At 40.4% G+C, this 14,824-nt stretch overlaps 1 protein-coding gene across 1 annotated transcript in view; it reads left to right on the plus strand.

Annotated features, from left to right (window-relative positions):
• The window catches only part of LOC122813065 (14 kDa phosphohistidine phosphatase-like), a 327,017-nt gene that overhangs the window by 154,092 nt on the left and 158,101 nt on the right, over positions 1 to 14,824 (plus strand). Inside the window, exon 2 of the mRNA XM_044085184.1 lies at positions 13,493 to 13,617. Coding sequence (XP_043941119.1) covers positions 13,493 to 13,617 — 125 coding nt within the window. The remainder of the gene's footprint in view (positions 1 to 13,492; positions 13,618 to 14,824) is intronic.

Consider the following 14,824-nt stretch of genomic DNA (forward strand, 5'->3'; position numbering starts at 1 on the left):
AGCACGAGTATATACACATTCAGACAAACACACATACATACACGTGCGATACCTTATGGGGAAGCACGAGTATATACACATTCAGACAAACACATACATACACATGCTATACCTTATGGGGAAGCACGAGTATATACACATTCAGACAAACACACATACACATGCGATACCTTATGGGGAAGCACGAGTATATACACATTCAGACAAACACACATACATACACGTGCGATACCTTATGGGGAAGCACGAGTATATACACATTCAGACAAACACACATACATACATACACGTGTGATACCTTATGGGGAAGCACGAGTATATACACATTCAGACAAACACGCATACATACACGTATGATACCTTATGGGGAAGCACGAGTATATACACATTCAGACAAACACACATACACGTGCGATACCTTATGGGGAAGCACGAGTATATACACATTCAGACAAACACACATACATACCCGTGCGATACCTTATGGGGAAGCACGGTATATACATTCAGACAAACACACATACATACACGTGCGATACCTTATGGGGAAGCACGAGTATATACACATTCAGACAAACATACATACACGTGCGATACCTTTTGGGGAAGCACGAATATATACACATTCAGACAAACACACATACATACACGTGCGATACCTTATGGGGAAGCACGAGTATATACACATGCAGACAAACACGCATACATACACGTGCGATACCTTATGGGGAAGCACGAGTATATACACTTTCAGACAAACACACATACATACACGTGCGATACCTTATGGGGAAGCAAGAGTATATACACATTCAGACAAACACATACATACATACACGTGCGATACCTTATGGGGAAGCACAAGTATATACACATTCAGACAAGCACACATACATACACGTGCGATACCTTATGGGGAAGCATGAGTATATACACCTTCAGACAAACACATACATACACGTGCGATACCTTATGGGGAAGCACGAGTATTTACACATTCAGACAAACACATACATACATACATGTGCCATACCTTATGGGGAAGCACGAGTATATACACATTCAGACAAACACACATACATACACATGCGATACCTTATGGGGAAGCACGAGTATATACACATTCAGACAAACACACATACATACATGTGCGATACCTTACGGGGAAGCTCCTCAGATTCATTATCGCTAGCATGTGTTCACTTCTAAGCATGTACGTGCGCAGGCTCTGTATTATATAGACAAAACTACAAAATGTTGAATGCTCACATGAGCGTAAATTCAGGAATTCGAAATTGCTATTGTGCCCCCCCCCCCCCCGCTAAATATATATTCCAACTCCGAGATTGCACTACAGTGAGGAAAGGGCAACTATCCCAATTTTTACTGTAGTGCGATCCAAAAAACTAAACCTAGAGTTCCTGCATTTACATTCATGTGATTGTTCGACATTTTGATTTTTCGTCGTTCTAAAGCAGACCCACCTGTGGACGTGTCTATGTGATTGTAATGATAGGAGGTATTGCCATACCGGGAAGAAGTAGGTCAGTGGCTGGAATTTTGTAAATAATTGTCATTTGTATATCAAGCTTATCTGTTCTGATGCTTGTGCTAAAAATGTATTTCTGAGCTCTGCTTGTGTTAAGAAAATACCAACAGAGCACCCTGCCGAAATGAAGAGAAATGTACACGTATTATGGTATCTGAATTAAATGCATATGTTTTAATAGAGGATACTGGCACATCAATGGTTCACCAGATGGCTTACTTTAAGAAAAATAAGGGAAATGTAAATGACCTGTTAAACCATTAAAATGGCATCCCATGGTGATGAATAGAACATAAGATGGTAGGTCTGGGAGCAGCCATTATCTGTTAGCTTTTATAAAGAAAGGGGAAGTGTTGAAAATGTCTCTGGCTCCTATGTTTTGCCATAAAAGCTCTAAATATGTATTGTAGCAGTCTGCTAAAGTCCCGTCTCAAACTTCAAAAGTAGATATTGTGGGAACCTATAGTCAGGTGACCAGATGAGGTCATTCTGCAAGTCATCTTGGATATTATATTTTACATGAAGTCTTTCGGCTTTTCCCAGTTAGGGGTCGCCACAGTGGAACTCTGGTCCGCTCATGATTGGCAGTGGATTTTTTTACAGTGCTGAGTTGCCAGCCCGATGACCAACCTTCCACAAAGGCAAGCCCATTCACACTCACACCTACCTGCATCTCTTTAACGTCACTCGACCACGGGGAGGACATGCAGACTCCACACAGAAGGTGCTCCAGCCGAGAATTGAACAGGAGAACCTCTTGCTGTGAGACGACAACGCTAACTGCTGCACCACCGCGGCTCTCCCAACACTTCATATGTTGATAAAAGCAAAAAATACACACTTTTTGAATGGTAAAAGCTTTATGTTAGACAGTTTGAGGCTTGTGCATAAAGAAATGTATATTATTTCATATTTCAGTGAATAAGGAACTAAAACTTCCAAATACAAGTTAGAGATGAAGAAGACTAATTTAATATGGACTGCTAAACACTTAATTACAGTTTTAAATACATAATTCTACACTTCCTGGATCATCTTGTACCACAGCTTAAACCTGGGTGTGCACATTTGGGCATCATGCAGTTAAAAAAAGCTGGGATGGCACAAAATAACTGCCTCAACAACTAAGGCCAGGAATATGCTTATTGAGCAGTTTGGCAAATGTTAACGAAAACTGTACATGTCAATTTCTGCCATGCTAAAATAACTTATTCTTTCTGATGAGTTATAAAACACCACAGGTGTTCAGAGTATTGCAAACAAAACGTGGGATCAGTAAACTGTGGATAGTTATATTAATGTAGTTTCTAGCAGTGCACAGAACGATGATAATTTAGATTGATATCTATCCTGAAGTCTGCTTACAAATTATCAGAAAAGATACTTTTGTGGGACAAAACAGGGAGATTCAGGATTTATTAAACAACTTATGCACCCCATAACTCTTAAGAATTGAAGCACTAGATGGTACCACGATAAATATCAGTTCTTAATCTTACACAATGTAGCAGGAGCTATCTTTTTATGAATGATTGTGTGTGCGTGTGTGTGTGTGTGTGTGTGTGTGTGTGTGTGTGTGTGTGTGTGTGTGTGTGTGTGTGTGTGTGTGTGTGTAAGTAATGTCAGAATATACAGCATTCTGTTTGGGGAGCCTGACTAGAAAGACTGCTCACGTATTTCATCTAACCTTTCCCAAGTTTTTAGGGAACGGTAAATTCTCTTTGATTCAGTTGTTTTACTGTATTTGTATGAGTCTATCAATGTTTTCAATATGTTCTGTGATTTGAACTCTGTGGTTTACTGTGAGTATATATTCAGTATTTTCATGTTGTTTTATTATTAAATATATTTAATACTTTTATCATGGCTGGTTCTTGTACAGAGTATCTAACCGTTGAGAGTGCTTATATTTATTTGGTGATACTGTGTGGGCCACTCCAGAAGGTCTAGCCATCTTGGTGAACTACTACCATTTCTATTAGTATTAATATTGCACAGTATAATTGGATACCCTTTATTAATGGCATTAGAGTAGCTGATTGTGAAGTGTGTGGTGGCGGTGATAACTACCTTGTACTCTGGGCAGAAGGTGGCATAGCAGGTAAATGTGTGTGTGTGTGTGTGTGTGTGTGTGTGTGTGTGTGTGTGTGTGTGTGTGTGTGTGTGTGTGTGTCAGCTACTTGGGGCGAGGACATGAAGCACTGGGTTCACAGAGAGGGTGCTGGCGGACTTGGCTTAGACACTCTGCTGAGGACCTAACCCTATAGTTGTACCAGTAGAGAGTCTTACTGGGGACCTGGAGGGAGACAGAGTCATTCAGACCCCAAGCTGAGTGTTCCCTGTGTGCTCTTAAGGGAAATTGTACTTGATGCAGATAGGTCTGCACCTGGAAATGCTAAGTGCATTAATTTGTATCCCAAGTACTTGTACCTCTCCAGTGTCAGTGGTAAGGATTCAGGCTCCTTTATTACTGGCATGGGGATGACAGAGTGCTGTCCATCACATATTGGCAGCAATGGTGAGCGTCACAGTGATAAATCTAAATGTACACACACACACACACACACACACACACACACACACACATATATATATATATATATATATATATATATATATATATATATATATATATATATGGATTCCTATTACAAGAACGGAAGTTCACTACTTCGAACTTGCAATAGGAAGCCTCACTAAAAGTTCACTTTAACGAAAGTAAACTTTTGCGTAAGTGCACTTCACCGAAAACACCGCAGCACAGTGGAGGACATAAAAAAACAAGCTATTGTATACGTGGAAATTCCTTAAGATTCCAAGAGCAGGATAAGTTATTTCTTACACTTATTTCACTGAACTGCACTTCTGAAACGCTTATAATTGTGCTATACAGTTGATCTACTACATTTTTGCACTGTTATAAAGCTTTTTTTTAATTGTTTCACTGCATTTATGTACTGTTTTATACTGTTTTAACATTTGTTTCACTGCATTTATGTACTGTTTTATACTGTTTTAACATTACTTAACTGTCAACTGCTTTTTCATACTGAGAGTTGTATTTTCTGTTTGTGAGTGCTCTATCCGAGCTTTTCTGTGCATTTTTGTCTCCGCTCCTTGATCTTTTAAAACTTTCATTTAGTGGCTACAGCTAGGAACTGTAATTTTTCCCACTACCCTCCCTAGTGTTGTGTGTTCTTATACTTGGTGGCTTTGCAGTTGCCCGCCCATACTGTATATTTGATCTGTGACACTCCTCCCAGTCTAGTGTCATTAGTTCTTATAGAGAACATTTGTGAAGGCCAACCCACTCAGATTCTTAACGTTGAATTAACTTCTGTTCCAGCTTTCTCCATTTCCATTCTACTGAAAAAAAAATTCTAAGCTTGCTTCCCCCCTTTCCTGTGGCAGGTCAGATACGGATTTGCTGTGTCCAGGACTGTTTGTGAGCTCCTACGCCCCCCTCACTTAACTGGGGTTAAACTATTCCTGGTGCCATAAAGTCTGTTCTTCAAAATTTCCCTTGCATCTAGCCAGCTTTTTAGTTTTAGCACTCATCTGTTTCTTTGATCTCAGCACTTGTTCAGAACTCATTGTAAGCACTAAATAAATTACAAATTACTACATCACTCAACTTTTCTCACTTATCCAGAGGAAAATAGTTTTTAGTAAGCAGCTATTCAGGCATGTCTAAAGGTCAGCTCCCGGTGCTTTCTCCTGTCTACCTGATGACTCTGGGCATCTTGGGACAATGCAGCAATTGCCTCATGTACACAGACAACCTTCTCCTCCTACCGCCCAACACTACAACCTGTGAGAGATGCACTTATATAGCCAAACTGGAAGCAAAGCTATCTTCACCAAAGACTGGCCTAGACAGTCAAAAGGAGAAGGTAAACACTTGCACCGCACCACACTCATCGCATAGTCCCTCAAAACCTACACCACCAAAACACACACACACAAACACAAAACACACACCTACATTCACGGAGGCTCTCAATACAAATCTACCCAAACAACAGAGACCTCCAAAGCAGAAATGCAAGCAACCCCCCCCCCCAACACAACCCAAATGACACATAGCCCACATACTCAGTGTGCCACTCAACTACAGCCCATATGGCATAACGTACCCAGCACTCTAGTCATAGGTGACTCTATAGTCAGGCACAGTGATGTTCCACTCACCAGGCTAAACAAGGTGAAAGTTACTGTCAGCTGCCTGTCGGGTGCCAGGATCTGCCACATAACGCATGCACTCCGGTCACTCCACAACAAGTACAAATATGACTCTGTCATTGTCCATGTTGGTGTGAATGACCTGAGACATTCCTCCCTGGACTACATGAAAAAAGACATGGAGGAGCGCTCCGATCTTGTAGCCCAGGCAGGTATGACCCTAGCCCTGAGTAACATCCTACCACCGCCCAGAATTATACCACAGTACAAGGACTAAATGATTGACTTTAACAATTGGCTAAGCTTCTAGTGTCATTCTAAGGGAATCCAGTATCTGTCTGCCTGGGATGACATGATCGACAGACTATGCTGCTTTGCCAGAGATGGCCTGCACCTGTCGCCCTTGGGATTCCGGATACTGGCAAAGGCTCTTGCCGCCCCTATAGTGCCTTTTTTAGGCAAGGTTCAAATGACAAATTCACCACCGTAACCGGTACAAGCAAGCAAAATCTAAGGGTAATGCTACTCAGTGCTAGAAGTCTAAACCTCAAAATGCACTCACTCGAGGCACTCCTTAAAATGGAGAACATTGACATCTGTGCAGTGACAGAGACCTGGTTCAAAGCTCCAAAGAGCACCCCTGCATTACCAGGCTATAATTCATACCACACCTTTCGGCCACCAAACCCAGACCGAAACACTAAAGGTGGAGGAGTGTCCATATTCATTAAGGATATCCACACCTCCAAGCTAGTTGCTCAGCATAATGCATCCGAGATTATCCAAGTTCAACTAACTCTTGGCAAAACCGCAATCCAGATTGTAGCTTGCTACAGACCCCCCACCATGCTCCAGGATTCCCACTCCTCTTTTCTTGATACACTGGAAAATATTAAGGTACAACACTGGAAAATATTAAGGTACAACCCAACACTGTAATAATGGGCGATTTCAACTACCCCACCATTAACCGGGAAAACTACTCGTGTACCAACTCTTTTTGCTCAACGTTTTCTGGAAATCATCAATTCCAACGCCTTGGATCAACTTATCTACACCCCCACCAGGGGCAGCAATATCCTAGACCTGGTCATCACCAACATGGGCGACTAGTGTTCCACACCAGAGGTCAGCTCCGCGTTGGTCAGATCTGACCACAAGCTAATCACCCTAGACATCCACATCCCGCTCCCACCCCCCATTAGGAAAAGAATTGTAAAAAATTTCTCCAAAGCCAACTTCACACTTCTTAAGACAGAAGTGGCAAACTTCACGACACCCATTCAGATGGACAATAGAGGTACGACTGCTGAATCCTACACAAATGTACGTTATAAGCACTTACACGAGTGCATGGATCGTGCTATCCCTAACAGAATCAAGATGCTATCTTCTAAAAAAAGGAAGCCAATCTGGAGGCCTTCTGCTATAAACAAACTCTACAACAGAAGAAAGAAACTGTTGCAAAAAGAGTAAAATCCCATGGTTGGAGGAACTCCCTGGTCAGCCTCAGTAAGAAGCTGAGATCCCTCATAAAATCCTCTAAAGCTAGTTATGAAAACAAAATTGCCACTGATTCTAAAGACGACCACAAAGCATTCTACAGCTATGTCAAGAATCTTAATGACAACACTCAGATCTGCTCTGAGTTACAGCACAATGACAATAAACATACAGAACCAACTGATATTGCTAACATCCTGGCAGATAGGTTCAGTGCTAACTTTACCCCCCTCTCACCCCCTAAAGGGCCCATCTTTATACCGGAAGAATGCAAAGTTCCTGTAATCACGGCTGCACAGGTAAAAACCTCACTCTCCAAAGCCAAGAACACATTATCCATGGGACCTGACAACATCCCTGGCTGCCTTCTACATGAACTACAGAATGAACTGCTACCCCACCTAAGTACCATGTTCAATCATAGCCTCACCTCAGGCTTTGTGCCCACTGAATGGTGCACCGCGACAGTTATCCCACTCCACAAAGGGGGGGGGGGGGGCACAACAGACCCCCAGGAACTACCGTCCCATTAGCCTGACGAGCCTCGTCTGCAAGGCCATGGAACGTATCATCATGGAACTCATAAACAAAGACATTGGAGATCTCCAAACTCTGGACCCCACATAGTTTGGGTTTGTAAAAGGCAGAATATATCTCCTAAACCTGATAGACTTCTTTGAAGTAGTCACCAAAGACATAGATGAGGGTAAGGTGGTTCACACAGCCTATTTAGATCTCGCCAAGGCGTTCAACACCATCCCCCAATCAGGAATTATAGATAAACTCACTAAACTAAGTATAAATCCCTATGTCACAAGATGGGTTGCCAACTGGCTTACTGACAGAACCCACACAGTGAAAGTAGCAGACTCCAAATCAGGCTTCAGACCAGTGACAAGTGGAGTACCACAGGGTTCAGTCCTGGATCCTCTCATGTTTGGTATCTACTTCTCTGAAGTACAGGCTAACACAGAAGGTCTTTGGCTAACTAAATTCGCAGATGACTACAAACTAGGAGCCATAATCGAAACTCCTAACGATGTGGACATCCTACAAAAGGGCTTTACTGAGACAGATGCTTGGTGTCAAAGACATGGTCTCAAGCTCAATGCCAAAAAGTGCATTGTCATCCCCTTTGGTAAAAACTCTATACCCATGGACTACCACATAGGCGGTAGTCTACTTAACACCGAAAGTTTGATAAGAGACCTTGGGACACAGGTGGACAGTAGTCTCTCCTTTGATAATCACATCGCCACAAAGGTCAGGAAATCCTTCTACGTGGCATACCTCATCACAAAAGGTTTCTCATCCAGAAAAAAAGAAGTCATTGTTCCCCTCTACTCATCACTCATTAGACCCATTATAGAATACAATGCCTCTTTTTGGATGTACCTCACAAGACATCTGCAACAACTGGAAAGGCCACAAAAATACCTCACAAAGATGATTACTGGCCTCAAACAGATGCCTTACGAAGACCGTCTCAAAAAACTCCAGCTTTACTCTGTCGCATATCGCCTACTCAGAGGGTATCTTTGCCTAACATACAAAGCTATGTTAAATCCAGAGCTATTGGACATGCTCCACTTAAAGAAATCCCAATCCCTCCAAGCTAAACTCTCTAGGGACCTAAACATTGTCACCACAATAAACAGAACATGCTCTAGGGATAGATTCCTGTCCCAGAGACTTCCCATACTCTGGAACAGACTACCTATTTATGTCAAACAAAGCTCCTCATTAACACTGTACAAGAAAAATCTTGATGATTGGATGGGTAATAGGAAATTCATCCCGGGGATCACTTCTGTGGTTCTGCTTGACAGGGGCACAGGAAAATAATTTTCATGGGTGGCGAAAGCCAGGGTACCTTTTTGGCTAGGCTTGTATAGGCCCTAGGGCCAATAGCCTAGTACCTACCTATGAACCTATGTCCTCCACTGTGGTGCGATAGTCATGGACCTTAGGGTTAGGGAAAGGGGATAGTTAGTAAAACTATCCCCTTACCCTAACCCTAAGGTTCATGATTATCGCACCATAGTGGAGGACATTGCTATGTCCTTCACTGCGCTGCAGTCATCATGGACCTTAGGGTTAGGGCACCAGTCATGGTAAGGGGATAGCCTATGACCCATGCCCTAACCCTAAGGTCCGTGAGTACTGCACGGAAGTTCAGTACAACACCCGTTCGTTGTACTGAGCTTTGCGTAAGTGCACTTTCGCTGCAGTGAGCATTCCATGCACTATGTCAAATAAATTCAATCTAGTGTATGGAACCCATATATATATATATATATATATATCTATATATATATATCTATATATATCTATATATATCTATATATATATCTATATCTATCTATATCTATATCTATATATATCTATATATATATCTATATAGATATCTGTATATATATATATATATATATATATATACATCCATATCTATACCTATATATATATATATATATATATAGATATCTATATATATATATATATATATATATATATATATATATATATCTGTGTATATATATATATATATATCTGTGTATATATATATATATATCTATATCTATATATATATATATATATATATATATATATATATATATATATATATATATATCCCTTCCTTTCTATGCCCAGAAGGGATGATCATTGGCTTTAGCTTTGGTCTTGCTGTGCTGTTATTTATAACGTCTGATCATTCTGCCAAAGAAAGATCTATTAATTTTATATGTATACATATATATATATATATATATATATATATATATATCCCTTCCTTTCTATGTCCAGAAGGGATGATCATTGGCTTTAGCTTTGGTCTTGCTGTGCTGTTATTTATAACGTCTGATCATTCTGCCAAAGAAAGATCTATTAATTTTATATGTATACATATATATATATATATATATATATATATATATATATATATATATATATCCCTTCCTTTCTATGTCCAGAAGGGATGATCATTGGCTTTAGCTTTGGTCTTGCTGTGCTGTTATTTATAACTTCTGATTATTCTGCCAAAGATCTATTCATTTTAGATGCTGGTCTGCAATATCCACTTTACCTGCACAAGTGCCACCTTTCAGACTTGACCTAACAGCACAGTTAGGTTAAGTGACTTGTGTACTTAAAACCAAACTTAACAGTTGAGTAAGCAAATTCAGTTTTAAAATAGAAAGTCTGAGAATCAGTCTTCAAACTGGAGGGTAAAACTCTTCAGCAGGTTGTATGTTTAATCTGTGCTGAACTGCCAGCTTGTATCTTTAGTCTGTGCTGAACAGCCATATTACTGACGTGTCCATATCTAGGTTGGATCTAAACATCAGAACAGGGAGGAGAGATCAATTTTAAGGTTATTGCATGGAAGTCTCCTAAAGGAGCTGACTGGGACACATCAGATTCTTACGAAAAATTTGTTTACTAACAAAAAAGGTGCACTGCTGTTGCCTGGCTTAATGGGCATATTCTTACCTGTTGCACAGGTGACAGCCTGACATGAAGATGTTCCATTTTCTTAATTAACTATGTTTTGTAGGGAAAAGATTGGCAAGTGTTGTCAGAAGCTGAGCAAGTAAACATTCCCATCAGTTTTTCCTGGTTCTTTGGTAATTAAGGAGTCCATTTAATTTTGCAGTCTCATTTCTAAGAGCTACATCTTGGTAATAAACCTGGCATTCTTCTTTTGGAACATAGTCCATACCCTGCATTTCTTTTTAAACATAATCAGCCATGATGTTTTTCCACCTTAGAGTAAGTGGAATGTTTCCTTCCCATTTGCTTTAACCTTCCTAAAGTTCAGTGCAGATTGAACATTTTGCTGGGGCTGTACTTTGCACTAGAGATTTTTAGAAAGCTGTCCTGCTCCACATGTCCTTGCCCGCACCATGGATAGGTTGTGCTTATTTATCCCTTTTAATTTCTCCCAAGACTTTGGGTTTCTAATGCCATGACAGGAATAGACCCCATTCCTAAGTCAAACTGCAATTAAAGTTCATGAAATTAGTATCGTTTCATTCTTTGATGTTGGCCAAAAGTGTTCTTCGCAGCACCAGCGGTGTGCCCAGTAATGACTCCTCCTGCTATTCATATGGAGTTCTATGTCTAAATACGACTGCAAATTCTCTTTTATAAGATCCATTGCTCCTACTACTCTTGGAACTGTCTGAGCATCATTCTTCCACATTGCCCTCGTTTATGCCTGTAAATCCAGTTATTTTATTATTTTGTGGCTCTAAGACACTAATTACTGGGTGTATCAATTTCAGTGGTCAGTGTTACTTTTGTCTTCCTTTTGAGGACTACTATATCTGTTTTTCTCTCATCTGTTTTTGAACTGTTGGTAATGGGTGATCCCATGTGATGTAAACATCATTTTCTGTAATGCTTTATGGCTCATGTTTCCAGTTGGCTGTTGCTGACGGCTCAGGTTTCCAATGCTTGGGCTGTTGGTGATGGCTCAGGTTTCCAATGCTTGGGCTGTTGCTGACTGCTCAGGTTTCCAATGCTTGGGCTGCTGCTGATGGCTCATGTTTCTAATGCTTGGGCTGCTGCTGATGGCTCATGTTTCCAATGCTTGGGCTGCTGCTGATGGCTCCTGTTTCCAGTGCTTGGGCTGCTGCTGATGGCTCATGTTTCCAGTGCTTGGGGTGTTGCTGATAAATTGGCAAAACTCTTATTAGAACAACTCCTGCATATGGACCGTGGTAGCTTAATTGGAGGAAATTCTGGGAGATGCTCACTAAGAATATTTTATGTAAGGAGATATAGAAGGGTAACCTTGGAAAGTTTTAGTTCCTAAGGATACGGTCTCCTGCCCAGAATGGGGGCATAGAAGTGAATTTAAAACCTGACTAAACAGTGAATGGTGATTGCTAACAAGCTAGTGTGGTTGAAGGTGTTAATGTTCCATGCACTTCTTGACCGTACAGGGGCATGAGCTTTACTGGGATTGGCTTTTTGAGAAAGATGCATCTGATGTTGAGTGTACTTTGCTGACGTTACTTGTTTTGGGTGGTTGGTGAGGACGTAATCTGCACGAGACTGTTGGTTTTGTTTGTGATGATACTATACTGGCATTATTTAGAGCAGATGGAAGGTAGCTTGTAGCAGACCTAACATACTGGCACCACAAACATTCATTATGATTTTTGATTTTTTTGCGATGGTCATTATATAGTGTGATCACCTGCATCAAATATTCAAGATAAATATGCCCTATTCCCATAGTAATTTTGAGGGAATTACTAATCTTAGAGATACTTTGCTGTGTACACTTGTCTTAGCTTTGGGGAAGTGCATGTTCTATTGACATTTCTTTTGTAGGGTGTATATACTGTGCCTATGTAGTTATTTTTGGGGTGCCCCACATACTGCTATATGTAATTGTTTTTGGGAGGTGCCTGCTTTGCCACTGTAGTTAAATTATTTGGAGGTGTACACCTTTCTGTAAATTCTGGGGAGATGCACATGCTCTGCTACTGTAGTTAAATTTTTGGGGTGCATTCTTTGCTACTGTAATTTTTTTTTTTTTTTGGAGGAGGGGAGTGCACATTCTGCTGTAGATTTTGGTAGATTCACATGCTGTACTGCCATATTTAGTTTTTGAGGGATCCATATTTTGGGACTGTAGTTAATTTTCTGAGGGGCACACATCCTGCTCTGGATTCTGCGGAGAAGTGCTTGCCATATAGCAGCAGGTTTTTGTGCTTGAGCTCCAGTAAAGGAAAGTTGGAATAAACCTCGGAAGGCATTGTAATACTGACCTCTGGCAACCTCAGCATCTATCTAACAGAGCACTTATTAACAGTTGCCAAAAAAAAAACATTGTCATCAGTAGATGAAAACCAGCCAGAATGAAAAGGGGAAACAAAAAGCAAAAGGCTGAAGGTTGCAATTCTATTTGTTTGCTATTGGAATGTTTAAGTGAGTGCCTTTATCTGCAGAAAGGGAGTCTCCCTTTTGGAGTAGAACAGTTGTACTTTAAACAAAGATGGGCTCAAGGCAGATTAATGTGCATTTGTTATTAAGTCTCAAGTACTCTTTCCTTAATGTTTCTCTTTTGTTATGATTTAATATTTCCCTTTTAACTTAGGTTTGTTCTGAGTTCTGCCAGTTCATAATATTCACTTGTCTGATTTTTTAAATAGCTTTCCTGTCTGTGTCTTTACCTGAATTTATGTTTGTAAGTTTCTGATTTTTCAGAAAGAAATACTAAATCGGTTTCTGATCTGCTCACAGATCACATTTTTGAGAAGCTGGCCCCGGTGATGGAGAAGCTGGGCCTTGAGTGCAAGTGCCTTGGCGGAGGCAAGATTGAACACAGGAGTGCAGAAAAGAAGCTCCGAGTTTTTGGTTTGTCAACGGTGAGTGCACAAGACACATCTTTGCAACAAATCTTTCGCTCTTGAAATGATTTGATAGCCTTCCTCACCAGGTACACTTGCCTTCATCTGATAAGAGTTGAAAAAAAAAACGGAATGTATAGTTTCTACAGCAATTAATTTCTTGAAACAAGATATGGTCTGGTCTTGCAAAGACCAGCTGTGTGATTCCAAACACTGAGGGGCAGATTTGTCTGAAGGGATGTCCTAACACTCACAGCTGCAGTATTTTTAATATGAGGATTCTGTGCCACTGAACCCCGATGCCCGGTCAAGTCTTCCAAAGATTTCTGAATTTAAAAGGTTTGCTGAATGTCACCGTACACTCCCTGCATAACATAGGGCATAAAGGTGATGTTCAAGCTTACCAAAAATAGAACTTTTTTGCCGCCAGTCTGAATGCATCTTTTACACCATCAGTCTGTTTACCTGCATCCATTTTATTTATTTTATTTTACATTTGTTTACCGGTGAGGTCCGACTGGACAGAGCTGTCAGTTTTCAGTGGAAGCCCGGGGAGAAAAGCTCTAGAACAGTTGCTACCATACTCTACCTAAGATATTTACATGAGAATTGTGGTTTACACACAGTTATAAAATATAGCAGATAATAATATATGATTGCATAAAATATTTACATAAGCATAGTGGTTTAGACTTACAATTAAAAGTATAGCAGGTAGTAACATATGATTGTTGTTCATACAGCATGTTTAGTAGAGATAATCTTGAAGATGTACTGAAGATAAGACAAAGGAAAAACAAACAAAAAATACTAGCCAGATAATCTTGAAGATAAGGGAGAAGAAAGGAAAAACTAAAAATACTAGCCAGTTTGTCAAAGGGGAGAATACAGCCCAGTTAATATGAGGGTCATTGACATTTTAAGGGAAAGCTTTTCAACTTAGTCTAGGGAAGAGTTAGTGGGTATAGATAGATAGGACAGTGGGTAATAAGCAGTAATGAGTTGGTAGGTAACGTGCGATAATATATAGTGCATCTGTGGGAGTATTAAAGAGGAGGTTGGATAGTGAGTAGTGAAAAGGAGTTAGAATATGTCAGCCAGGCGCTAGGCAGTTACAAGTGTCTTGTGATAATATATAGTGCATCTGTGGGAGTTTTACAGAGGTTGGATAGTGCGTAGGGGAAAGGAGTTAGAATATGTCAGCCAGGTGCTTATACAGAGCATC

The sequence above is a fragment of the Protopterus annectens genome, chromosome 10.part0 (assembly GCF_019279795.1).
Source record: "Protopterus annectens isolate FY-2018-M chromosome 10.part0, PAN1.0, whole genome shotgun sequence".
NCBI classification, from domain to species: domain Eukaryota; kingdom Metazoa; phylum Chordata; order Ceratodontiformes; family Protopteridae; genus Protopterus; species Protopterus annectens.